Source organism: Syzygium oleosum, unplaced genomic scaffold (genome assembly GCF_021117445.2).
Source record: "Syzygium oleosum isolate NSW1041296 unplaced genomic scaffold, Sole_v2.1 Sole_v2.18, whole genome shotgun sequence".
NCBI classification, from domain to species: Eukaryota; Viridiplantae; Streptophyta; class Magnoliopsida; order Myrtales; family Myrtaceae; genus Syzygium; species Syzygium oleosum.
Genome location: NW_026607502.1, coordinates 3,301,699 through 3,326,672, shown reverse-complemented (window position 1 = coordinate 3,326,672; position 24,974 = coordinate 3,301,699). Strand labels below are relative to the sequence as shown.

At 39.4% G+C, this 24,974-nt stretch overlaps 1 protein-coding gene across 1 annotated transcript; it reads right to left on the bottom strand.

Annotated features, from left to right (window-relative positions):
• Nucleotides 1-7,669: 7,669 nt before the first annotated feature.
• Nucleotides 7,670-20,092, bottom strand: LOC115662018 (protein STICHEL-like 3). The gene is made up of 6 exons (XM_030584192.2): nt 17,191-20,092; nt 14,985-15,204; nt 13,931-14,491; nt 9,848-10,388; nt 9,350-9,413; nt 7,670-7,963 (listed from the first exon to the last, which is right to left on the bottom strand). Exons 1-6 carry the CDS (start codon nt 19,243-19,245, stop codon nt 7,871-7,873), a joined length of 3,534 nt encoding a protein of 1,177 aa, XP_030440052.2. The 5' UTR covers nt 19,246-20,092; the 3' UTR covers nt 7,670-7,870.
• Between the last annotated feature and the right edge of the window lie 4,882 nt (nt 20,093-24,974).

Genomic DNA, 24,974 nt, shown 5'->3' with positions numbered 1-24,974 from the left:
GAGAAAAAGAAGAAGGGCTCGGATGAAGCAAGTGTAGACGACAGCACTGAGACTAATGATGAGGACGTCTTGACCATATCGTTGGGGAAGGACACCTTCGAAGATTCGTGGATCTTGGACTCCGGTATGTGTGTCCCCACCGAGAAGCTTTCGATGAGTACAAGGCATATGATGGTGGTTCAATTCTAATGGGGAATGACACTTCATACAAGACTGTGGGAGTTGGAACCGTGAAAATCAGGATGTTTGATGGCATGATCAGAACCCTAGCAGATGTGCGTCATGTATCGAGCCTAAGGAAAACTCTAATTTCATTGGGAGCACTTGAATCCAATGGATGCAAGTACTCGGCTCAAGGTGGAGTCTTGAAGGTGATAAAGGGAGCTCTGGTTGTTCTAAAGGGATAGAGGTACGGGAACCTATATCGACTTATAGGAACCACAGTGGAAGATGGAGCATCTGTGTCCACGGATGCTAGTACGGAGATAGATAATACCTATCTATGGCATATGTGTCTCGGGCATATGGGGGAAAGAGGATTGATGGAGCTTCACAAGAGGAATGCACTCCAAGGTATGAAAACATGCCAATTAGATTTCTGCAAATTTTGTGTGTTTGGAAAATAATGCAAAGTACGGTTCAATGTTGCAACTCATACAAGCAAGGGCATGCTTGAGTATGTACACACGGATGTATGGGGTCCTTCACCAGTAAAGTCAAAAGGTGGGAAGGAATACTTCGTGACATTCATTGATGATTTTTCTCTGAAAGTTTCGGTCTACTTCATGCGACACAAAAGTGGGGTCTTTGACAAGTTCAAAGAATGGAAAGCCGAAGTTGAGACTTCAACGGGGAAGAAGCTTAAGTGCTTGAGATCGGACAATGGAGGAGAGTACAAATCGACACCGTTCATGGAGCTTTGCAAGAAATAAGGGATTAGACGTCACTTCACAGTTCCGGATACGCCCCAACAGAATGGTGTAGCGGAAAGGATGAACCAGACCTTATTAGAGAGAGCTCGGAACATGAGTCTGCATGCGGGACTAAGCAAGGAGTTTTGGGCAAAAGCTGTCTGCATGGCATGTTATCTCGTGAATCGGTCTCCATCAACTGCAATTAAATGCAAAATTCCCGAAGAGGTGTGGACTGGTAAAACTGTCGATTATTCTAATTTAAGAATACTCGGTTGTCCTGATTTGGTACATGTACAGAGTTAAAAGCACTCGAAGTTGGATCCAAAGTCAAAACAGTGCATGTTTCTCAGTTACGAGAAAGGAATGAAAGGCTACAAATTATGGGATCCAAGTGAGAAGAAAGTTCTGACGAGCAGGGATGTTGTGTTCGATGAATCTGCAATGTTGAAGTCAAGCTGCGTGCCACACGCGACTGCTGAAGAGGAGAGTGATAAATCTATCATTAAGGTGGAGCTTGAAGCTAGAGAATTTGTAGAGAATGGCGAGTCATCCGATGAAGCTCTAGAAGTTAAAGAAAAGGTAGAAGTTCCTCGTACCATTGCAAGGGGTCGAGGAAGGCGCACTCTCAAAGCACCGAAGAGGCACGGTTTTAAGGACATGGTTGCTTATCCTCTTACTGTAGGCTCCAGCGATCCAAGCTCCTATCATGAAGCTTTGAAAAGTGATCACAAAGAAAAGTGGATAATCGTGATGATGGAGGAGATGGAGTCGTTACAAAAGAATGAGACGTGGGAACTTGTGAAGAAGCTCAAGGATTAGAAAGTCATTGGATGCAAATGGGTTCTTCGAAGGAAGGAAGCAGCAACAAAGAAAGAGCAAGAGAGATACAAGACCCGACTTGTTGCTAAGGGCTATGCAGAGAAGGAGGGGATCGATTACAACGAGATATTTTCCTCGGTTGTAAAACACACGTCAATTCGTGTTTTACTAGCTATGGTGGCCATGTATGACTGGGAACTCGAGCAGGTAGATGTGAAGACGGCATTCCTTCATTGTGACTTAGAGGAGAAAATTTACATGGAGCAGCCCGAAGGCTTCAAGGTGGAAAGGAAAGAGAATCACGTTTGCTTGCTCAAGAAATCACTTTACGGTTTGAAGCAATCTCCGAGGCAATGGAATAAAAGGTTTGATTTTTTTATGCTTCGTATTGGCTACATAAGGAGTGTGCATTATTCTTGTGTCTACTACAAAGTTTTGGATGATAAGTCGCTTATTCTGTTGATGCTCTACGCTGATGATATGTTGATTGCTGCAAGAAAAATGAGAGACATCATTTCCCTAAAGCCTCAGTTAAGCAACAAGTTTGAAATGAAGGATCTTGATGCTGTAAAGAGGATCCTTAGCTTGGAAATCTTTCGAGATAGACGTGCAAGTAAGCTTTGGGTAAATCAGAAGAAGTCTGTTGAAAAGGTCTTGGAGCGGTTCAACATGGGAAAAGCTAAACCGGTTTGTACACCCTTAGCAAATCATTTCAGATTATCCGAGAAACAATGCCCTAGTTTACATGAGGAGGTTGTAAAGATGTCTCGAGTACCCTATGCCAGCGCAATAGGGAGCCTCATGTATGTTATGGTTTGTAGCAGACCGGATTTAGCTCATGTAGTGAGTCTTGTCAGCCGATATATGAGTAATCCGGGTAAGGAGCATTGGGAAGCTGTTAAGTGGATCTTTCGTTATTTGGCTGGAACTACCAAAATGGGTTTGATGTTCAGTTCAAAGGAAGAATTAATCAATTTAGCAGGTTATGTTGATTCGGACTTCGCTAGTGATTTGGACAAGCGAAGGTCCATCACGAGATACGTCTTTACTCTTGGAGGTGGAGCTATTTCGTGGAGGGCAATATTTCAGTCTACTGTAGCATTGTCTACAACCGAAGCTGAGTACATGGCAACAACTGAGGCTGCGAAGGAGGGAACATGGCTAATCGGTTTGGTCATGGAGTTAGGTTTAAAGCAGGAAAGTGCTACACTATTTTACGATAGCCAAAGCGCAATATGTCTCGCGAAAAATCAAGTGTTTCCTTCCAGAACGAAACACATTGAAGTTCGGTACCATAAGATTCGAGAATTTGTGGAGAATGGTAGCATTGCTTTGAAGAAAATCCATACAAAAGATAATCCCGCGGATATGCTCACAAAGACGGTTACTACGGAGAAGTTCAAGTCCTGCAGGGACTTGATTTCTCTCACCAATCATTGAAGTTGATGGAGGCCGCACCGGTCTAGGTGCGGGCGTACCTTTGTGAAGGTACGGTGGAGAGAGAGATATAAACGTTTTCCTGATTCGAGCGGAGGCTTGTGGTTTATTCAAGCCAAAAGTGGAGATTTGTTGATGTTGTCTTGAATTCCATGAAGTTTCGATCTATTAGATACTCGGAAAAATCGATTGGGAAATCTAAGAAGGCTTGGAGCTTGCACGCTACGCGTTTCAAATATATTTCCTATCTATATGGGATTTTAAGGGAAATAGTCCTAATTTAATGTAACTGGGATATGTCATGATATTCTTAATATTTAGGGGATAATCACTAAAGATTTATTAGTTAGTTTCCTAAACTGATAAGATCTTTAGGGTAGAACTTCTTGGGATTAGAAAAGTAGGGATTTGAGGATCTATTTATTCAGTATTGTACCTTGTATCAAATATGCTTAGAAATAAGAAATCGTCTCTCTCTCTCCCATGGACATAGGCGGAATTTTTTTGCCGAACCACGTAAATCTCTATGTTCAGATTATTCTTGTTTCATCTCATCTAGTAAGGATGCTCTTCCACACAACATTTTAATGGTATTATCTCCTAAGAAAACGGCGGTATGTCATTAACACACCAGATTCACCATATCCACAACTTTTGGGGTGCAATACACACCAAAATAACCCCCCCCCCCCCCCCGCAATTGTCTTATAAATTCAGTAGAAAATCAATTTTATTTTTGTCTCCCCCAAAAGCGTGCTTCTTCTTCCTTCCTTCCTTCCTTCTTTGTCACCTTTGCGCAGCAAAGCATCTGTCAATTCAATCACACACATACTAACCGACCACGGGGGTTCCAAAGCGTGACCAAACAGAGCTTCCCAGTCAAGATGGTTAAAGCCGTTTTCATCGCGAAATTCGTGGAGTTCATACGGCGCAACCGTTGACAAACCTGTCCCCCCCTCTGGAAAAATCTTGTAGTAGCCCGAGGCAGAGGGCAAAGTCTCATCAAATATTTGATTAATTTGTCCTTGCTATTTTTTCCACGTACGCAAAGGACGCGCACCTTCTTTGATTTTCTCGTACGTTGTGTGTTTTGTGGCAACGTGTGCGTTTTGTTTGATGAACGTTGACTTCTTGGGAGAGTATTTGGGTAGATGTTGCTGTCAGATTAGCTACATATCGGTGGTTGAAGCAAAACGTAAATTTACTGATATTAGGTGTTGTATCTGCAGACTGCATAGTTTCTTTGCCATTTCGGTAGTCGCAAATCGAATGAGTTCACTTGGTATCCATCTTAACATGTCATGAGTAGACTTTGTACGCTCGGATTGTCGGTTCTAGCATGAAACAGTGCCGTTCCCGAACTCGTCGCCGGTCCGCCAATGGCCTGGATGATCTGATGGTTCGAGACATTTGGTTATTTTCTAGAAAAGGAACTCTTTTTTGTCTAAGAATATCACGTGGTATGCAAGAGGAGACGGGATTTTCTTGTAAACTTTTCGAATGTCATGAAAGGAATTTTCTCGTTGACAATCGGATTTGACAGGTTCAACATATGGCTTAATTAGATTGTCGAGTCTCCGTTCGTAGCTACGAGCCCTGGCCAAAGTACGATAATCCACACGACAGGCAAGTCGGCATGGACCAAGCGATCAGCAAGCACACTTAACACAACTCTGCTCCACACGGGTTGCAATTGGCATAGAATACATTGGTCTCGCCAGATCCAACCACCGCAATGAAATCTAATACTACACAGTTCTAGGTGATCAATTCAGTTGGAGGCCTCAATGGATACTGAAGGACGGAGAGACTAAATGCAGCAGAGGGACATTGAATTTGTCCCACAAGTGGATAGAAAACTCAAAACTCCAGCTGTTTGATGTTAATAAGAGGCCATTTGACAAAATAAGGCAAGAGGGTGACAAAAACACATGTAGGTCATTCAGACAACAGTGGTCCAAGAGATAAGGCTTGAGGATCGATGATCATGCTGTGTGCAGTTTCTTTTTGTTCCTGTGGCTGCTGTTGGTCATATGACCACACATGGTTGTTGGTTTTGGCTCTTTCTATAACCCTGTGATGACCTACATATGTTCTTGTCTTGTTTCACGGTGCTTCTCAGGTCTCTACTCATGCGATCACATTGCTCTCCTTCTGTTTCATAATCACGAAGAATCGACATTAAAAGCCCTGCTGAAAGGATACGAACCTTATGAAGTTTGTGCGCTGTGTGTGGATCCAACCACATGAAGTTCCTTTAAGAGGTCTTTTCAGTCCTAGCCAAAACAACGAGGACAACAAGGATTTATAAAAGAGAGGACATGAAGCAATCTTTTGTTGTTGCAAAGCTTGGCCCGGTTGTTACTGATAGCAAGCTTACCAAGAGCAAAATCTTTAAAACCGAAAAAGCAATCCCGAAAGAAAAGACACATGCTTTTGTACTGAACAAAGCTTAGCCAATAACATATACATGAATGAAAGACCTTCGACTATTCGAAGAATGGTCAGTACTCCTGGGGCCTGAAAGTACCAGTCTTCACTATTTTGGTGAGAGTTGCATATTCGTGCACGTTACTTTCAGAAGCAGATTAGTATCTCACAGGTACACAGAATAACTTCAAAAGCAAACGAGTTGACAAGAAGGCAGCTAACTTCATCTAAAAGACTACTACCTTGCTAGTCTTCAAAGCCACTCCAACCTTCATTAGAAGGCACAACCTATGAACAGGAGATAACAGCGGCAAAGTCGTGGGACAGATACATGGACTCTAGATGTATCACAGAAGCTCGGAAGACGATAATGCAGCAAGGAGAAATGCTTTCTCGATGAAAAGAATATTCAAGGACATTTGACTGAATATAATTCCCATGCGTAAATCATCTAAGAAATTTTACATAGATGTAGCAGAACAGAATGACAGTTATTGCCCCACTTTGCTTCTGTTATCAGATGCATACTCAATAAGCCTCAGGGCTTGATTAAATCCGGTGTTACGAAACCAATGACAAGGGACCAAAAACTGATTCTCGTCTCAGGCTTGTAACAGGTATATTGTGCTTAACTAATGGAATGAGCAGTTGCGGCCTCTACCTCTAAATGTCATCACTTCACAGTGTTAGTAAGAAGTTCACATGGAAAACAGTGAAAACCAAGTGCGAGGGAAAGCCAGAAGGTGACGCAGTGAAGATGATTTGTGCCCACTCGAAGGGAAACCAGCGTTAGCGACATCGAAACCATAGTGCGTGTGATGTTTTCCTCAGAATAAATCATAATTGAAGAAGTCCAATTTTGTCTTCCAAACATCAATAGAGGAACAGATCACAAGAATCACCCACAACAAAAATGCAAGCAAAACCAAAGCCAGAATACTAGATGGTGTCTTTAGTCTACAATCACTGTTCATATATACCAAGATCACATAAGGCCCTATTAAGCACCACATAGCATTGTACAACTGCAAATTCAGACAAAGCATGCATGAAAGACAGCCATGGATCTGACTAACAATAACCTTGGAAGAAACCAAAATCATGGGCTAGTGGTGTTTTCCGCACACAACTATCAATGACTGACTTCCGGTAAAATGGCCTGAGCCGTCTTGACTTCTCCTTTGAACAATTAACCATCCCCCCCTTCCAAAACACCAAGTGCGCAACTGGGCGAGAACGACTGACCGCGTGCAGATTGGTGTATGAGTTAAATGCAATTTTGATCATCATAAAAGGTTTATATGATGAAGAAAAAACTTACATATTGAGAACACTATCCCAAAAATAAGATTTTTCGAGTGGCGTTGAGGTCGCACTAACCTTTATTCTTAGGTTCGTTGTATCATCACCACACCATCTACTTTACTAGATTTGTGTCATCACCATCAGACACTAAGAAGTAAACGGTACCAACCATCAGAGTGGTCATTTTAATTAGTTCTTATTCAGTTTCTTCTAACAAAGTCCCTATCTGCCGGAGATTCGAGCAGCGAATTTTGTTAAAGGTTTTTCCAGAATTTTCTGGTGAGCCTCGGTAAGCATTTTACAACATTTGCTATCTGGGTGTCTCTACAATGTAAGGATTGGAGTAGTGACTTACACTCTAGACATGATTATGTTTCGGCAGCTTAATTTCTCTTTCTCCATTCTGGCAGATATAAGGATAGACACAGAAGAAAACCTTTGGAACTTAATATAATGTACAGGTAGCCAATTGCCAATGCAAATTTCAGGTGCCAGCACTTGAGTGTATCTTTACTCAAACTTCAATGATTTTATATATTCATTACTATACATTCAACATAATAAAACAGTTGTCTGGAGATAAAGCTCATACTGGTATAACTGCGCTCTTTAAGGACAATCATATATATTAATCACAAGTTGATCTCTGTATGACTTTAATGATAAGCGTCTGCAAATGTCTCTTTCATCTCCAATCATGTAAGAATGGTACAAAAGAAAAGAAAGAATTGAAAGTTAAATGAAAAGCAAACTTGCAAGAAAAGTTGAATCTAATGAAATTCATTAAAAATAAACTGAGCTAATAATTTCTGTTCCTACAACTTCCAGTCAATATACCTCACCTTATTATTCAATCTAAACAGACGAGACTAATAAAATCGACTTTCAATCTAGCAGAAAATTCTTGTAGATTCTACTAAGTTGAAGGCAGCCGCAGATTTTACATCCCAAGAATTCCCAATGAATTATCTCGAAGACTTACTTGATAGACACCTCCCACAGGTAACAAACTTCAGCAGTGCGTGTGGCCTCCTCGTTCTAATTTTCAAGCGAGAGAGCTGCAAATGCAACAGATAGTAAGTAACACAATAAGCTAGTGTACCTTGAGTCAAAACTAAAGCATTTGCAGCATGTTCCGCCCACGAACAAGACTAGTGACTCTAGAAACTTGATCACCTTGCTTAAATGTCTTGTTCAAACAAGGAGTGAAAAGATGGAAATTCCCTAAATAAAGAAGCTACTACTCATAGACAGATAGCTGGATCACAATAATATGACAAAGTAATCACAGTGATCGGTTGCTCCATTTAATGATCACATTCCAAAAAGAAAATGCAGGTTGGCTCAGAGGATTCACTGGTTATAATGATCAGATTGTTATTTTAAGGCTTTTCTTTATTTGATAAGCCAGTTATTTATTTGCTCAAAAACTAAAGGAAAGTGGAGGTCTGGTCCCACTACAAGTTCAAGTTGTCTTCGATACAGAGTTACGTCTCCACTCCAACAGCCAAATTCATCAAGGCAAATCCCACAATCTAATTCATGATTACAAACAGCAAATTGCAACAAACCATATCGCATTGAGTTTATGCTCAAAAACTATGTTTCAGGCAGAACACAATCTCGATAAAGGTCACTGGTATTCCTGTTTTTAATGCCTCTACACTGCTCAATTCTATGATTGGCAGTAAATCTCACTATTTTGAGTATGTTAAAAAACGAAAGCTTAAATGATGCGTGATCGGTCGAAGATAATCAGCCACTGAATGTGGAGCGAATTTATGACCTTCTGAAGCTCCAGAACAAGAAGTTGAAACTCTAACTATGAACAAAAACCATGGACATCCAGACAAATTCACTAATTGAGTTGGGTACAAATTTGTAACCCAGACCTGACAAAAAAAGGAGCTGATTTTGATACCATGAAGGGCAGAGACTACCCAAGAAACTGTGAAATATAGCAAAGAAATTGGCTTCACAATTATCAAAGATTGCCTTTATCTGGGAAACTTGAACCAACAAAGGGGAACAAGCTTGTACTAAGATTTCCAAAAAAAATAAATAAATAAAATGAAAAGATAAAGTTTACAAGGGTAAGGATGAACATGAAGGAATCCTAGCAATGAAGCCCATCACAGCCTGGAATCTAATTAACTGACTAGCCTATTTTCAGTTCGGAGCTTTTGGATTTGCTTTTAAACCGCGTCATTACCTTCTATTAATATTTGCAATAAGCGCTAAAAATACAAGATACTTAATGACGGTTGAGTTGGGATAGTTTCCATTTATCTACTACCCAATGCCATCTCAGTCACACTCTCATCTCCTTGAAGATATAAATAAAATAAATTAAATACGTGCATCGCACATACTGAAGAGATTTGATGTTTAGTAACCCCACCATCAAAGGAAATTCAAACGGAATTAAGTTTATCGATCATTACCTTTTTACGAGTTGCTCTAGATGTCTTCCAGCAAAGCAAATTTCTAGACCTAGGTTCGAGTCTCCTGCAATGTCGAGAAATCATGTTTTCCCATCAATCAACAGTATAGCAACAATAATATATTAGCTGCAGCCATTGTACTATACATCTCATCAAATGGTTCCACATGCAACTCAAATCAGAACATTGCCATTTGAGACGGCATTTTCTTTAAAGGCATATGAAACGAACCACTCATTTAAATTTCTAGTTCTAAATAGTTTTCGCAAAAGGCTTCAAATCTAACATACATTCTATTCTGGCGACTGGGACATGGAAGTACATCCTATTTGACAAATTCATTTTTTCTTGTTTTCAAATATAAAATTCGAACGTACACATCATATTCTGGCAACTGCAAATTCAGTAACAGAAACTGAGTAATTTGGAAACAAACTCAATCAGGGAAAAAAGATAAAAGTACATTTTCTCTGAACATAAGAAAAGTACAACACTTACAGATTCTCTTGTTCAAGCTTTTCGGCGATAGAAACTGCTTTCCGTCTCGACCAGCCACTATGCTGTGAGCATCCTTCAGCTTGCTGTATTACATGTGCAAGGGACACCTTGCCTCTCACAATGCTCCGGCTTGGGTTCCTTTCACTAGATTTTACTCTTTCCAGAAATGAAGGTGGCAAATTAATGTGGGAAGCTACTTCCAGGCCTCCTTGGTCAAATTTCGCATTGTTATTGACGTGCTCATTTTGCTTAAGCTCTCTAGAGGAAGCTTCTAGTTCAACTATTTCACTTTTACCCACTTCAAGATGAGGCTGACCGCTGATGCCAGTGGAGTCTCTGATATGAGATGAACCGTTTGTGGGTGCAGGTAAGTTTAGAGGGGCATTAGCTCCAGCTGCCATATCTTTATATGGCTCACATCTAATTTCGATTGTCACCGGTGATGCAAGAGCAGACTCAAATGCTTGCAAGATGTGGCGCCCAAATTTCTCTGCCGTATTTTTAGTCAGATGTGAACTAAACATCAACTGCACAGTTGGAGCTGCAAAATTGAGCCATTAAAAGACAATACAATTAGACTTAGCAGTACAACTGGAAAACATAGATTTTCTTTTGTGCCCTTGACTATATCCTGCTAATAAATGTCTTTATTTCATTGCAGGAAACAACATAAAGAAAATATTTGCCGCATCTCTAGAGAATCCACCAAGTATAGATGTAAATGCACCAAAACAAAGAAAATATCTAGCAAGTATGACAAATTTTGAACCAAAACACTAAACCTTATTTCGAAAGGTAACAATCAGTTAAGTAAAATCGGCTGAACTATTATGAAAAGCGTAGCAACCTTTCCATGAGGCATAAAGAAAATCAAGCTTTGAACTTTGATACGGTAACATATCTGTAATATTCATAAAAGAGATTCATGTCAATTTGGGAAACATTTATTCAACTCGACTAATCCTACATTGGGTAACCGGATCATAAAATGATCATCTAGGCCATTTATATGTTCCCAATATCAACCTAATCTGCGTTAACCACCTAGCTTATTCCATAGATAGGGGTTGGGACTATTCTCAATCTCGCATCACTGAGTTTCCCTTGAATAAGGTCACCTGATTTCTTTTGTTTCCGTCTTGATCAGTTCTATTCTACGTTTCTCTTTCAAGCCCAGGATTGGTTTCGAATTTCTATCCCCTGATAAAAGACTATAATCACTTCAACTTGCCTTTTCCAATATGATAATCTTAATTATCCAAGACCGTGCCCATATTATTCCCTTCTCACCTTTAAACATTCTTTTGACTCTTTGTAGAACGTTTACTCAAAAACCTCATTCTTCATGAAAATTGGCCCATTGTGGCGAAAATAGCCATTATAGAGCGTCACCATTTTGCACTAAAGCCTCCTTTCCTTCAGGTAAATATCAGACCAACAACCCCTTGATCACTAATTATATCTGTCACTATCCCCCCCCCCCCCCCCCCCAATTTCCAGCCTGGGCTAATTTGCATAGTTCCTTAATGTATTGCAACAACGATGATATATTACGGCACTTCTTCTTGCATGTCATGTGAGTCCTTCCATGGTGTAGACAACTAGTGATGAACTCATGCTGGTTCGCAGGCAAGTAAAATAAGAACCTCCCTCGTTCTTCTTATTGTCCAGAGTAGTAGCAAGTTGCACCGTGGCATTCATCATTGACAAGTGATCAATCAGTAAATCGTGTTTTCTTGAGGTATGTATCTACATCATCGTCTCGTCACTTTCTTGTGAGTATTTATATTTCATTTATATCAATTTTCAAGTCTCACACACCAGCAATATCCTCCAATTTCCTGCCTAGGCTAATTTGCACTGTTGCTTCATATATGGTACAAATTTAAGCTTATGTCATGATACATCATAGCTCTTCTTCTTGCATGTCATGTCAGTTCCTCCATGGTAACTAATGCAGGTTCACAGGCCAGTGAAATAAGAACCTCACTCGATCTTCTTACGGTCTGTGGTAACAATAAGTTGCACCGTGGCATACATCATTGACAACTGATCAATCAGTAAATCGTGTTTTCTTCAGGTATACCTCTACATCATCGTCTCGTCACTTTCTCGTGAGTATTTATTACTCATCTACATCAATATTCTTCAAGTCTCTCTCACACACACCAGCAATCCCTGCATAGTTCTTTATGATTTCTTCATAGAATCTCCCAGTATGGGTCCAAAATATATTTACAAGACAGTTCATTTTCTATATCACTGTTCCCTTAGATCCTCTCAAAACTTCCATCAAAACCTTGATAGCAGATAGATATTAAATACACCAACCCCCTAAACCTCTTCTTGTGAAATACCTACAAAAATTCCTTGGTGCACCTTTTTTATTCTAAATTCTCACTCCGGCTGATTCATTAATTAAGTCAAATCAGGACAAATTTTCTCTAGCTGCCTTAGCAAGGCACATCTTACATTATGTTTGTCACTTTTTGCAAAGTAAACACGAATTATAGAATTTCCACTCAATTACCACTTCTACTATCCCAGATGCAAGATCTCCACTAGCTAAAAAGAAAGTACATCATCTATAAACTTACTTAAAGATTGAAGAAAAAGCTCATCAAAGTCCTTAGTCTATTCATCACCACCTTGTCAACCATATATCCTCATCTTTGATAAATTTTGAGCCTATGTTCCTCTCAAATGAAGGCAATACGACATATAGATTTACAGCATTAATAAAGGAATAGCCAAATTCCCGAGTGATAGCTCTCTTACAAGATCAAATCCGCCGGGAGTTCCAGCTATGACAGTTGAATCTCAATCCTTTGCTCTATAGACTGAGAAATGATCTATCTATTGCATGGGAACATCATTTCTCAGGAAATTTATTGTATCCTCTTTAAATAAAACTCAATGATTCCTTCATTTATAACAAATGGGTACTTTGAACTAGAGATGCTAAAGTTTTATGCTTTTAAATCTGAGTATTTCATGCTTATCTTTGATTGTCAATTGCTCTCTTTGCATGCATGTTAATATCATATTTTTCATTAATGTCAAAATCCTATATTCCACTTTTCCTTAGAATTTTGCGAAGTTCAAATTCAATAAAACACAGTTCTTATGTATAGCAACACCTTTCGTTTATATTGCCAAATTTGGAACTACATGAAACATTCTTACTCATGACTTGTATGATAACTCCAAATGCTCACATTCTGCTTGTCTATAAATCAATGTTGAATAAGCATACCATTCAAATTACAAATACAAGTTAAAGGTCCTTAAGATCATTACTTCTTTGCAATTTACATCTTAAAAGCAAAATGGTGTAACTTCAAACTCATATCCACAAAATGACCCCCATATTAAATATGATTTACTCAATGGGTGTCCAACTATAATTTCAACATCAAAAAAACACATGCACTAAAGAAGCAGCTGTTGACCCTATCCAGATTGGCTACCCAAATACAACTCGTATTCCATCTTATAGTGGCTAGAACAGATTCTGAAGTGTTAAACATGCTCCAATCCAAACAAAATTTAGGGTTCGTTCGTTTCACGGAAAATGGCTGATTTGGAAAACATTTTCCAGAAAATGATTGCTTATATCATTTAGAAAAATGAGTCAACGGAAAATGTTTTCATCATCGATAACAATCTATGCCTAATTACTTTCGTGGGTGATGAAAAATTTTTCCATTCATTAATTTTTTAAGAAATACAAGCGATTAGTTTTAGGAAAATGTTTTCCAAATCATTCATTTTCCGCAAAACGAACGCACCCTTATACAGGTAAAAATCTAGGATCAATTAAGTATCTGAAGAAAGTTACACCAATACTCATTCAACTTTGGGGTGACTTACCCTCAAACCATTGACTTTAATTTCTTTCAAATGGGTCACTCTACATAGATCTTGAAGTCTTTCAATCAGTTTCTACCACCACTCAAAAAGAACGATTGAATCGAAAAAAATTAAAGTATAGTGGGCCAACTAAGATAACCCAATGATTTATAACAATCCTAGAGTCCAACTTAGAATATATTGTTGATTGCAATTAGCAAAAGAATGTACCTGCCCCAAAACTGACTGCAACTAACTTCCCTTCGTGATATAGGAACTCCTTTATGCTAGGACTTTGGATCCTCTCAAGTACTTCCAACCATATGTCTTGGACATTCTTATAAGTTTTGCCAATAACAGGCCTGCCGCTTGTACTTACACCATCGGCTTGTGAAGATGCCTGCTGAGGAGCCAGGCCAAAGCTCCTTTGTCCAGCCATGTCTACTCTAATACCCTTGCTTTCGTTGCTGTTATGAATTTTAGAGGAACTTCCAATATTGGCCTTTAGCATTCTATCATTTGCTGAAATGCCTCTCTTGCTCGTATGCACGACAGCATGTTCACCAGCTTGCCCAATTGTCTCTCTAAAACCTATATTGTTCGCAGGCAAAGGACTGTGATTAAAGCTTGTCTCTGCAGAAGAATTAGGCAACAGGTACTGTTGATCAGGAGCTAGCTGCAATAATGCGGCAGTTAGCCACGTCAATTTATCATTGGACATCCTCAACTGTTTTTCAGCTTCAGACAAAGTTTTTAAAGCTTGGCGTAGTTTTTCCATGTCTTCTTTGGTTACTGCAATCAATAAATTTTGTTGTCAGGAACAAAAAAAGGACTAAGACAACTATTTCTGAAGCATGTACAAGCATAGGGTGCTCAAATTGATGTATAAACATCCTCAATGAAAGATACACCGATTCCATTCCTGTAAACCCCAAATAATAGTTCTCATATATAAGAAAGTACGGATAAAGTCGCATTATGTAAGGGAAGCTCGGTAAGTATTTTGTGGATTGGCTTAACTAGACCAAATACAGTGTGAAGTAAAGAAAAGCACCTTCATGAATAAGCAACACCTTTTAGAACCTCAATATTGATTAACAGAACAGCTAATGAAGATAAAAGGTGGACCAACAAAATGGAAGTTAAAAGCTCTATTGAACTTGGATTAACGTCTTAATAATGTGGTATAGAATCAAATGGATGAATTGGTTAATAAGCAGAAAGGAAACACCACATGTGAAAGTCGATCAAGTATGTTTGACACTGATGATACATTCAAACTCACATGGTTGTCGTCGAAAAAACTTCCTTCTATGCCTTTCTTTTGTCCAATCATAGCTTCCCGCCAGTATATCTGTGATCACTGTAGCCAGCTGTGACATCAAGGCTAACGGTTCAACACCAGTTTCCATTATCACTCTCAAATTCTTGACAGTGTTAACTGTGTCCGCTGATATTGCCAAATCAAGAAGATCAACCAATTTCTCATCACAGATGAGCCCAACCTGAGAAATTTTAGATAAAACAATATATGAATGAGAAAGCAGTCTACCACAGCTACTTCACAAGAGAAGTAATGGGCTTATTAAGACTGACAATTCTTGAGAATGCACCGTACATTGTTCGAATCATAGTTATATCATATACGTCTCATGTACGTCTTGTTCACGGAAATAGAAGTTTACTCATGTCACATCTTTCGGGGCAAGGAGATAGAAACCCTTCTATTGGAATTTCTTCTTTTTCTTACTTCAAAAGTGGCCTCTTCGGAGGAACCAAAACTGGCAAGTCTTCCGTTGCAATAACAAACAGAAGTTTGTCGGCCAGATGCAATTTGAAATTCGTCTTCACTAAGTACAAAAATGCCAATTATTTCATTTTTTTTACCTTATTATGCATTCCATAATAACTGTTATTACAGAGTTTTACGAAATTCCTTAGATGATTTTTAATTACATAAACAAGTGCTCAACATTTTCAAAAAGCCGGAAAGTATTTAAGAACAATTCGTAGTCAGGTTCGTGAAAACACTTCAAGGTCTCATCATCTTTTGTAAAATCAATTCCACCATAAAGACAGTCACAAACTGCTTTTGCCTAAAAATTTAGAATGTAGATGTAATCATATCAAACATACCAGAAGAATCATTAAGCCCTACCAAAATTTTTGAAAATATACTGCCGTGTTACTCAATTGAAGAGTCCCTTCGAAACCTTAAAAATGCCATTAGAAATAGAACGATTTATTATTTAATGTCGAACACCTCAACCTTTCAAAACGTACAATTATTGATTTATTTACAATTTTCTTTGCATGTTCTTTTTTTCAAATCTGAATAATATGTCTTGAAAAATTTGGAGGGAAAGCAAGAGGTATTTCTTTTAAGCTAAAAAAATACCACTAAAATCACAACTCCGTTATTGATGCTTATCATTAATCAAGCAAGACATCAAGCATATACAAACAGCCTTCTTTTTATGAATTTTTTGCATTTAAATCAGAATCCACATGAGCACTATACTGGACAATCAATGCCATGATTAATCAAATAATGCACATAACTTTTCCACACCTTCTACAAACAACCTTCTTTTTATGAATTTTTTGCATTTAAATCAGAATCCACATGAGCACTATACGGGATAATCAATGCCTTGATTTATCAAATAATGCACATAAATTTTCCAAATCTTCTATAAATATTTGATTGTGAAGGATTTACTGAGAAAGTCTCTTAACTCTCAAATGTTACAGAGTAAATTGGGAAAAGGCCGTCCAAGTATCTTTGGAGATGTCTCCACCAGAAAACAAAAACATTTTAATGAACATCGAATTTCTGTTCACTAAAATCTCCACCTCTATGAAGTTTTGCTCCAGACCAACCAGTAAATTGACAGTAAGTGGAGCTCATGCATAGAATGTTCACCCAATCCTGAAAACAAATTTTAGGGCATGATCTAGTTCTATGAAAAGCATATCATACAGAAGAACCATGCACGGAAACTGTGAAAATTTTGAGAGAACAGCAACTTATTTGAAAGCTCAAACTATTAGATGGAGACAAGGTTTAATAATGTCTAAATGCCCTAATAGTTCCTCTAACACATAAGCTGAGATTTGGCCTAAAATTAAGTGTTGAAATTGATCTAAAATGGAGAGACAAAAGAGGGGGGCCTAAAGATATTAAAACACAATATAGGATCTCCAGCTCTAATATCAGGTAGAAATTGTGGGAATATTTCCCACCTATTTAAATGCATATATAAATGCAGGGTTTACTATTTAAACCCCAACAAAATGAAGGCCGGACCATCAAAACCTCCATAAACCTTAACGAATCATAATGCTCACATTTATCACCAATTAAGGCATCATATAGAGGAAGAAAGAATGTTCATACAGAGAGCTACAGAGTTAATTTATGTTAAGCAGTGAATGGTATGGAATTTCAACAATATTATTTATCATTTGCAGAAAAAAAAGTAGCTCACCAGTTCCTGAACGAGCATGACAGAGATTCGCTGCCCAAGCAAACTTAATTGCTCTAGAGTCATCAGCGCATCCCTTAGTGAACCATCTGATCGTGATGCAATAAGCTTCAGAGCATCAGCATCAATTTCTAAATGCTCTTTTGATGAGATCCATTGTAGAGTATATATGATATCAGCATCTTTAATCTTTGGGAAAAAGAACTTCTGGCACCTAGATATTATCACATGGGGTAAAACATCAAGACTTGAACAGACAAGAATGAACACCAGCCGCCTGGGTGCCCGATCAATGACCTTTATTATAGCACTCCAGCAATCAGAAGAAAGTGTATCACATTCATCAAAAATGAACACTCTGTATGCTGAAGGCAGCTTTGACACAATCATGCTGTCAAGGAGATCCATAATGCTCTCAAAATCAAAATTACTAACAGGACCAACTTCCCTTATATTTCGACTTTTTCCCATATCATGACCAATACAGGAACCGCAATACCCACAAGGTTTTTGACGCTCTGAGGATTGGCAATTCAAAGCTCTAGCAAATATGCGAGCACAAGAGCTTTTTCCAGTGCCATGGGGTCCATAAAACACATACAGTAACCCAATCTTTCGTCTATTAACAGCATTAGAGAGAGCTTGCACCACCAGATTCTGTCCAACAAGATCTCTGAAAGCTTTAGGCATGTACTTTTGGGTCAGATTTTGGTGTCGATGCTGCTGCCGTCTCGGTCTGCTTCGGTTGCCTGATCTAGCTTCAGAAGCAAGGTCAGAATCCACATCATGCTTCAGCAGATGATCAGCAAAAATGCCTAACTCTCCAGAATAATCATGTCCCCTATCGACATTTTCAGTGCTGTCCTGTGACCCAATGAGTAGAGGCAATGCTTCTGCATCAGATTTCATGGATGAGCTTGCACTGTCCAAATCCACCGGAATGTTAGCTAAACCTCTCCTCCGAGAAGCTGGACTCCCTTTCTTATCTGACAAGCCACAAGACAAGCTCCTTCCTGCCATGTCAAGAAATGTTCTGCCTCTGTCATGTATTCTTGACCAGTTCCACGGGATCCCACACCCATTCCTAGGAGCTCTAGTGACATTTTGGCCCCCGTAATCTTCTTCTTCTTCCTCCTCCTCCATGTGATGCGTTGGCCGCACAGAATCGTGAGCTAGAGAATTTGAAGCCACAGACATTTCATTATGAGCTACAGTATCTCTGGAAGCTACTGCAGCACGACTTCTTTTAGCCCCACGGAACTTGCGCCTTTTTACCCTATTAGAAGTGCTACCGTATTTGCGAGCACCACTTTCAGGTTCCCTGCTAAATTTCTCCATTCTCAAACTTCTTCCTTGAGGATGAATGTTAGAAGATGCCAAATCATCACTATCTATCCGAACATCATTCAACTGCTCAGATAGGGTCTTGACTTGAGAATCTTGAACACGTTTTCCCTTTTCTCTGTACTTTCTTTCTCTAGAGTCAGATTTTCCGGAAAAAATGTCACGGAGAGATTCATTTCCATCCATACCTAGTATAGGATCCTCATTCCCACCGAAAAAATCCTCTTTACTGCTTTTCCGAACGTGTTCTCTCCTAATTCTTCTAGAATCACGCAATTCACTCTTGCTACTCTGCTCACTAACTACCGGTGCCGCATCATCACGTTCATTGTCCTCTCCTGGATCAACTCTTGATGCTGTTAAACCAGCAAACTGCGGCGAGCTTCCTGATAACCTCCTTCCTTGCCTCGGCCGCTCAATGCCAACTGACCTTCTTCCTTCCTGAATGATATCCTTCCCACCATGCTTGGTGAGAAGGTCGGCCACGGAAGGAGAATGCCATGAGGGAGGACTAGCAGATGGGTCCCTGAGAGATCGCGACCTCTGAAGGACGATGAGATCTCTCATCAAAGACCTGTCAGCCAACATGGGGCTGTGCTTGTGCATATGGTTCTTCAGATGAATGCAATTAGTCAAGTGGATGTGGTTCCGAAGATGGTCGCTTATATCACCATTCACATCCTTAAGGACCCTGTTTCGGACGGCCCTAGTCATCTTAAGAACATTAACGCCCCCAAGGCAGAGTATCTCGGTTGATAAGGAAACAAATCACAGGATATCGCATTCTCTGAAGTTCAAATTATGTGGTAGATCCTGCAGAACGTCGAAAGATTGTTCAGACCATCACACAACCCCCCCACACAAAGCCGAAATTCGTCGACTCACCATCTGCCCATCATAAACGAGACTCTCATTTCCATGAAGTCTCTCTTTTTCCTAGTCAGAGCCCCCAACTTCTTCCAGATTCCGTTTAAATTCGCCGAGTACTTCGCGTGGATAACGGCTCCCTTCTCGAAGTCGCAGACGAAAACACATAAATGAGATGCACAGTCCCTTGATATCAATTCAATCCCAGAAAAGACAGGAGCTTTAATGCTTCTTAGACCGCTTCGCTTTCAGGGTACACGAGCTTTCTCCTCCCACGTGCAAAACGGCGAACACCCCGGATTCGCAACCGCGAATCTCTCCAACCCTCCTCCGCCTCCCGAAAGCCCTAGAAGAGATCCCACCACATCCGTGCCGGAGAGAAGGGAAACCCAAGAACGGCGCAAGAAAGGAGGAGGAGGAGGAATGCAATGCAGCGACCGCTGACAGCACAAAAGGGGGCTGTCTGGGGGTGGAAAAGGACGGGGAAAGAGACCGAACGCACTCCAATCACCTGAACTGGATCACGAAAAGGCGAAACCAGACCGACCCAATTGCGAAACTTCACATGAAAACTTTCACGGGGCTCCGCTGTCGCCAACCCCCCCTCCCCGAAACGAATGGACGAAGCTCGGACCCTCTCAGACCCACCCAACAACGAAGTATGGCCTGAGAGTTATTAAGAGAGAGACAGCGAGAGGGAGGAAGGGAGAGCGACAACCTCTGTGCTAGAGAGAGAGAGAGAGAGAGAGAGAGAGATGGGGTTTGAACCTGAGGTGGACTGGACTGGAGTGGGAGTGAGATCCGTTGCAACTCCTCTTCAGACAAGACGACGACTGTGCGCGAACTGCAATTTTCAGGCGGTCTTTTGTCCGTTTTCGTTTCGTGTTCCGCACAAACGTGCTCTTCTTCTTTTTCTCTTTCTATATTTTCGTTATTTTTCTCGACAATTAGTAAATTCGATATGAGTACTTATTTCGTACTTATATTAATATTACGAAATATTAATCTAAATACACATGTGATAAATTTCTTTAAATTGATAAATTTTTTACGAATTTACTCTTCGTTAATTTTCATTAAATTTGATTAATATCACGAAAAAACATAAATCGGCAAATCGGCGGCGATTTGGATTTTTCTGGATGTTTTGTTTTGTTTTTTCTTTCCATCTTCTCGACAAAATTTGAAAAAAAGCTTGACTTTTCGTTCGTCCGGAGTGTTTTAGTAAAAAGAGCAAAGATTTGAAAGTCGATGATGATGTCAGAATGGGTGGGGGGGACCAAAAAAGGCGTGCTCTTTTTCCAGTTTGCACCAAGTGTTCTTCTTCTTACAAGAAAATAAAATAAAATAAAAAGAGAGAGAAAAAGAAAAAATTGAAATAAAAGTTGCCGTTTTTTCTTGGTCGGTTTTGATTGGATGCATGCTGGTCCATTGGGTTTTATCCTAGGTTTGCTAGTTTGGAAATCTTGGACTCATCTCCTTAATTCACTAGGATGTCATGTTGTTACCCCCAAGAGCCAATCAAGACCATTCACTTTTATTTTAGTACAATTGGTTTAAAAATTTTGGGGTTTGAATTGGATTTCAGAAAAGGGTTTTATCTTTTTTTTCTTCCTTTTGGATAATCCTTTTTGCGAATGAAGTTGGAAATCAATTTTCAAGGGGGTTTGATTATCGAAAAAAACGGTCTGGCCGCTGCCCATTAGGGCTCCTGAGGTCGAGCATCATGGTAGCAGCGGGTTTGGGTCCAAGCGAAGCGGACCCGAGTCCGATCGTTAGAGTCCGGACTCCAGCCCCTAGGCCATCTGTGAAGCTACGGACAGTTTTCCGATAAAGGCAAGCCAAGGTCCACGTTCAATAGCTAGCGACCTCGGCTAAGCGATAGTTCTAATGGTCGGGATTTTCAATCTAGTGTCGCATCGCCCAGGTTCAAGCCCCCTGGAGTCTTGGGTCCATAACGGGGAATTGGGTTCAGTTACTGGGGTCTTGAGTACGGCTACAAAAGATCATTATAGGAGCAAACGTGACCGTTGATGGAAGGTGTTGGAGGTCCAACTGATTTGGAAAATAATTTAAGAAACTGGAGGGGCTTCCGGTCAATATGTTGGTTTCAAAAACATGTATTATCCATGCAAACTTTGAAAAAATGCCAACAAATATGCGCGTAAAATACCCAGCATATGATGTTTGGATAGCAGTATTCGCAAAAAATCACCCGACGCAATAGTACCCACTTTGGGAACGTCTAGTGCCAAAGTAACCACTTTTCTTACTACATGATGCTTACCTAGCCAATAGAAAAAAAAAATTAACCCCATTGAAGATTAAGATTGCTAGTATCACCAATTGCTCCAAACATCGCATTGATCTTCCATTAAAACATCAAAACTTGCAAGCCTAGTTGTTACCTATTAATGTCGAGATTGGGAAATGTCTTCGATGTTGATGGCGATCCCCATGACCTCCCTCAATGCTCGAAGAAGCTTATCATTCCATAAGCATTGACTAATCTCCCAACATGTGATTTCAGTGATTATGTTTAATGAGACATTACATAACAAATATCTTTGGTGTAAAAATCTATTCACACGAGTGTGCCGTAGAAGAAAATGCATTGCAATCCAAACGAATCTCCGCACTGCAATCTCAATATGCAGTGCGGTTCTTGAATTTTTAATTTATTTAATATAACCTCTGAACTTCAGTCCAATGTGCAATGTCGTCCTTGAACTTTTGATTTATTCAATGGTCCATGAACTTTTGGTACTAATTTCATTTAGTCTATGGGTTGTATGTAAATGTTCAATGTTATCCTCAAACCTGAACTAATAAAAGAATGTCATTGGATATTTTTCATATAGTCTAGGGACGAGATTGAACATTGAACCACATTAAACAAATTAAAAGTTTATGGACCGCATTGCATATTGGGTTAAAGTTCACGGACCACACTGCACAAATTAAAAGTGCGGCGATAACATTCCACATCGGGTTATGCAATTATCCCGCGAAATTATTAGCACTTGCCAAACTTATCTTTACATCTTATTTTTGGTAAGTGAAAAACCTTTCTAATTTCACGAAAGTCTATCTTCGTCTTTCCCTAAGCAGACCAAATCTTTAAAAGAGAGCTCGCACTTTCCAATAGAATTAATTCGCGATTTTTCTTATTCCGTCGCATTAATCGACGAAAATCACAGAAAATCTAGATAAACCCCAGTAGTTACCATTTTTAATTTGGTGGAAAAAAAAATTTGTGGCTTTCGAATAGAAATTAATTAAGGAAGGGTCAGCTGGGCCCCACGTGAGCAGGACCATCGGACCCGACTATCGATGTCGAGTCACGTGCGCGCGCCCCCTCCTCCCCCTTTCGAAGGTCGTCCGAATCATTTCCTTGACGTTGGAAAGATTCTCCGCCGGCGCCTGTCACCTGCTTCTCGGACCACCGCAAGGATCTACACCCTCTCTCTATTTTTAATAGAATTTTATTTTGTCTATTGATTAGTTACCTCGAGATAATACAAACGCCGTTTTTTTTTTTCTAGAATTAAGATCACGACCAAAAACCTGCCATACTAGTACATTTGCGACAAATTTACCTTCCATCAAATTTCGTTAAATTAGATTAATACCACGAAAAATCATGAACTGGTACATTAGTGACAAATGGAGGGTAAAACCCCAAATTGCCACGTATCATCTAACTTAGCAATTTAACGGTAAAATTTAACGAAAAGTAATGAAGGATAAATTTGTTACGAATATACCAGTTTGGCGTTTAGTTTGGGGTAAATTTATTTCAGATGTATCATTTTGGTGTTTTTCGTAGTGTTAATCCTTTTTTTCTATAGGTGTTTTGGAAATCGTACATTTCTTTATTAACGAGAGTTTCGAAGACGGTTTGTTAAGTGTATTTAATTTTAGAAAAATTAGATCTTTTATAGCATTGATTTCATGTGCGTCGAGGACAAATCGACAGTTGATGTATTGAAAACTATAGATGTTTTCTCGATTGGCATGCGCGATAATTGCGTTTCACGAATTCGTTAACAAAATAACTATCTAAGCAAACCGATTTATGGACAAATTGATTTGTGCGCACGTGAGTATAGTCGATTCGAAAGTTATGACGTCTCTTATTATCCCGAAAAACCTCTAAGTAAATCATGTATTATGACAAATCCTCGAGATCGACTTAGTTCTTAGCAAACAAATAACACAGGTGCAAATGTATGTGTAAGCTGCAAGTTTCAAACTTCATCGAGTTCTAATGAATTCATGTTTACGTCGACCCTATATTTACTTTTGCGCCTTACGAAAAGACACGTCAAGCATTTCTTTTTCATGATAAAGAAATATATCTCAAATAGGTGATTCTCGAGCAATAGAAAATCACTATCGCGATGCGTTCTTTTACCACGTAACTTATTGATAGATCTCGTCGCGATATATTTAAATTCCAAGTTCATGATAATTTTGATGAGATGATTTTAAGGCATACCTTTTCTTATTCACTTACTTTAGATTCGAAAGTTGACTCAAACGCATCACTTTTTTTTTTTTTTTATCTCTTTCTATCTAAATGCAGGAGCTCCATTAAAATAAAATGGGACCCTTTGGATTTTGTGTTTTGTTCTGGTAATACTTTTTTTCAAACTTTTTTTAGCTAAACGTCCAGTTACCACTTAATTGGATTTTACTGCTAGTAAAATAATATATATAAATAAAATGGTCACTAAAAAACCCTTCATCGAATCTCGGTTGACCCTTTTCAAATCTGGTCAAGACTAAACTTACACCAATAAAAAAAATTTAATCTACTACTAAGTCAAACCGAATAATCATTGATGTGACTCAAATTTCTCCTAAAGTTTGAAATATGAGCACGATTCTTAATATATCTTACATTTTGATACACGCATTAAACATTGCCTAGATGGTATGCATGCTAAGGTGCGCTACTGCGGACTGACATGGGAATATAGGGACGTAGGCCCGTGTCAAGAGCTACATACCTGTACTGAACCGAATCGACATGAATCGAAGATTTATACACTAAAGACAGGATTATAAACCCTAATATCTTAATTAGATCAATATGATTCTCCAAGACTGCTGCTGCTAAGTTAGTCAATTCGACTTGAGGGAAAGAAATTACTTTCTGAATTAGGGAATAATATTTTCTTCCCCTTTGCTGAGAGGTCAGACTCAGAACAGAGTCGATACCAAAGAGCCAACCATGAAAAGCACACACGAAATATTCTGTCGGGTGGATTTGGCAGGTGGCGGATTGGCCTTTCGTCTATATCCTCTGCCAATCTGAATTGTTTTTTTCTTTTCGTTTTCCCTGGCTCGAGGAGTGAAGAAATTGACAGGAAACTGTGTACAAATGGAACCTGTCCCAAGGATCCAATGTTGGGTCCAATTTGAACCAATCTTTTCGTCCATTAATGATTTTAATTATTTGGATCGTCTAGGCCAGCATTAAAAAAGAAATTTAGTTTGGAATCCTCGAAACCCTCGGAACATCGTTAGAACGAGCGACTGCTTCGAACCCGTTTGGTATAACCATATAT

Bases quoted from the DNA above. Each gene is read 5' to 3' on its own strand.
- LOC115662018 (XM_030584192.2), bottom strand. From the start codon at position 19,245: ATGACTAGGGCCGTCCGAAACAGGGTCCTTAAGGATGTGAATGGTGAT. The intron at 15,205-17,190 runs GTGAGCTACTTT...AAAATTTCTCAG, and splicing joins TCATGCTCGTTCAGGAACTG to GTTGGGCTCATCTGTGATGA. The intron at 10,389-13,930 runs GTACATTCTTTT...TCAATTTTGCAG, and splicing joins TGCAGTCAGTTTTGGGGCAG to CTCCAACTGTGCAGTTGATG.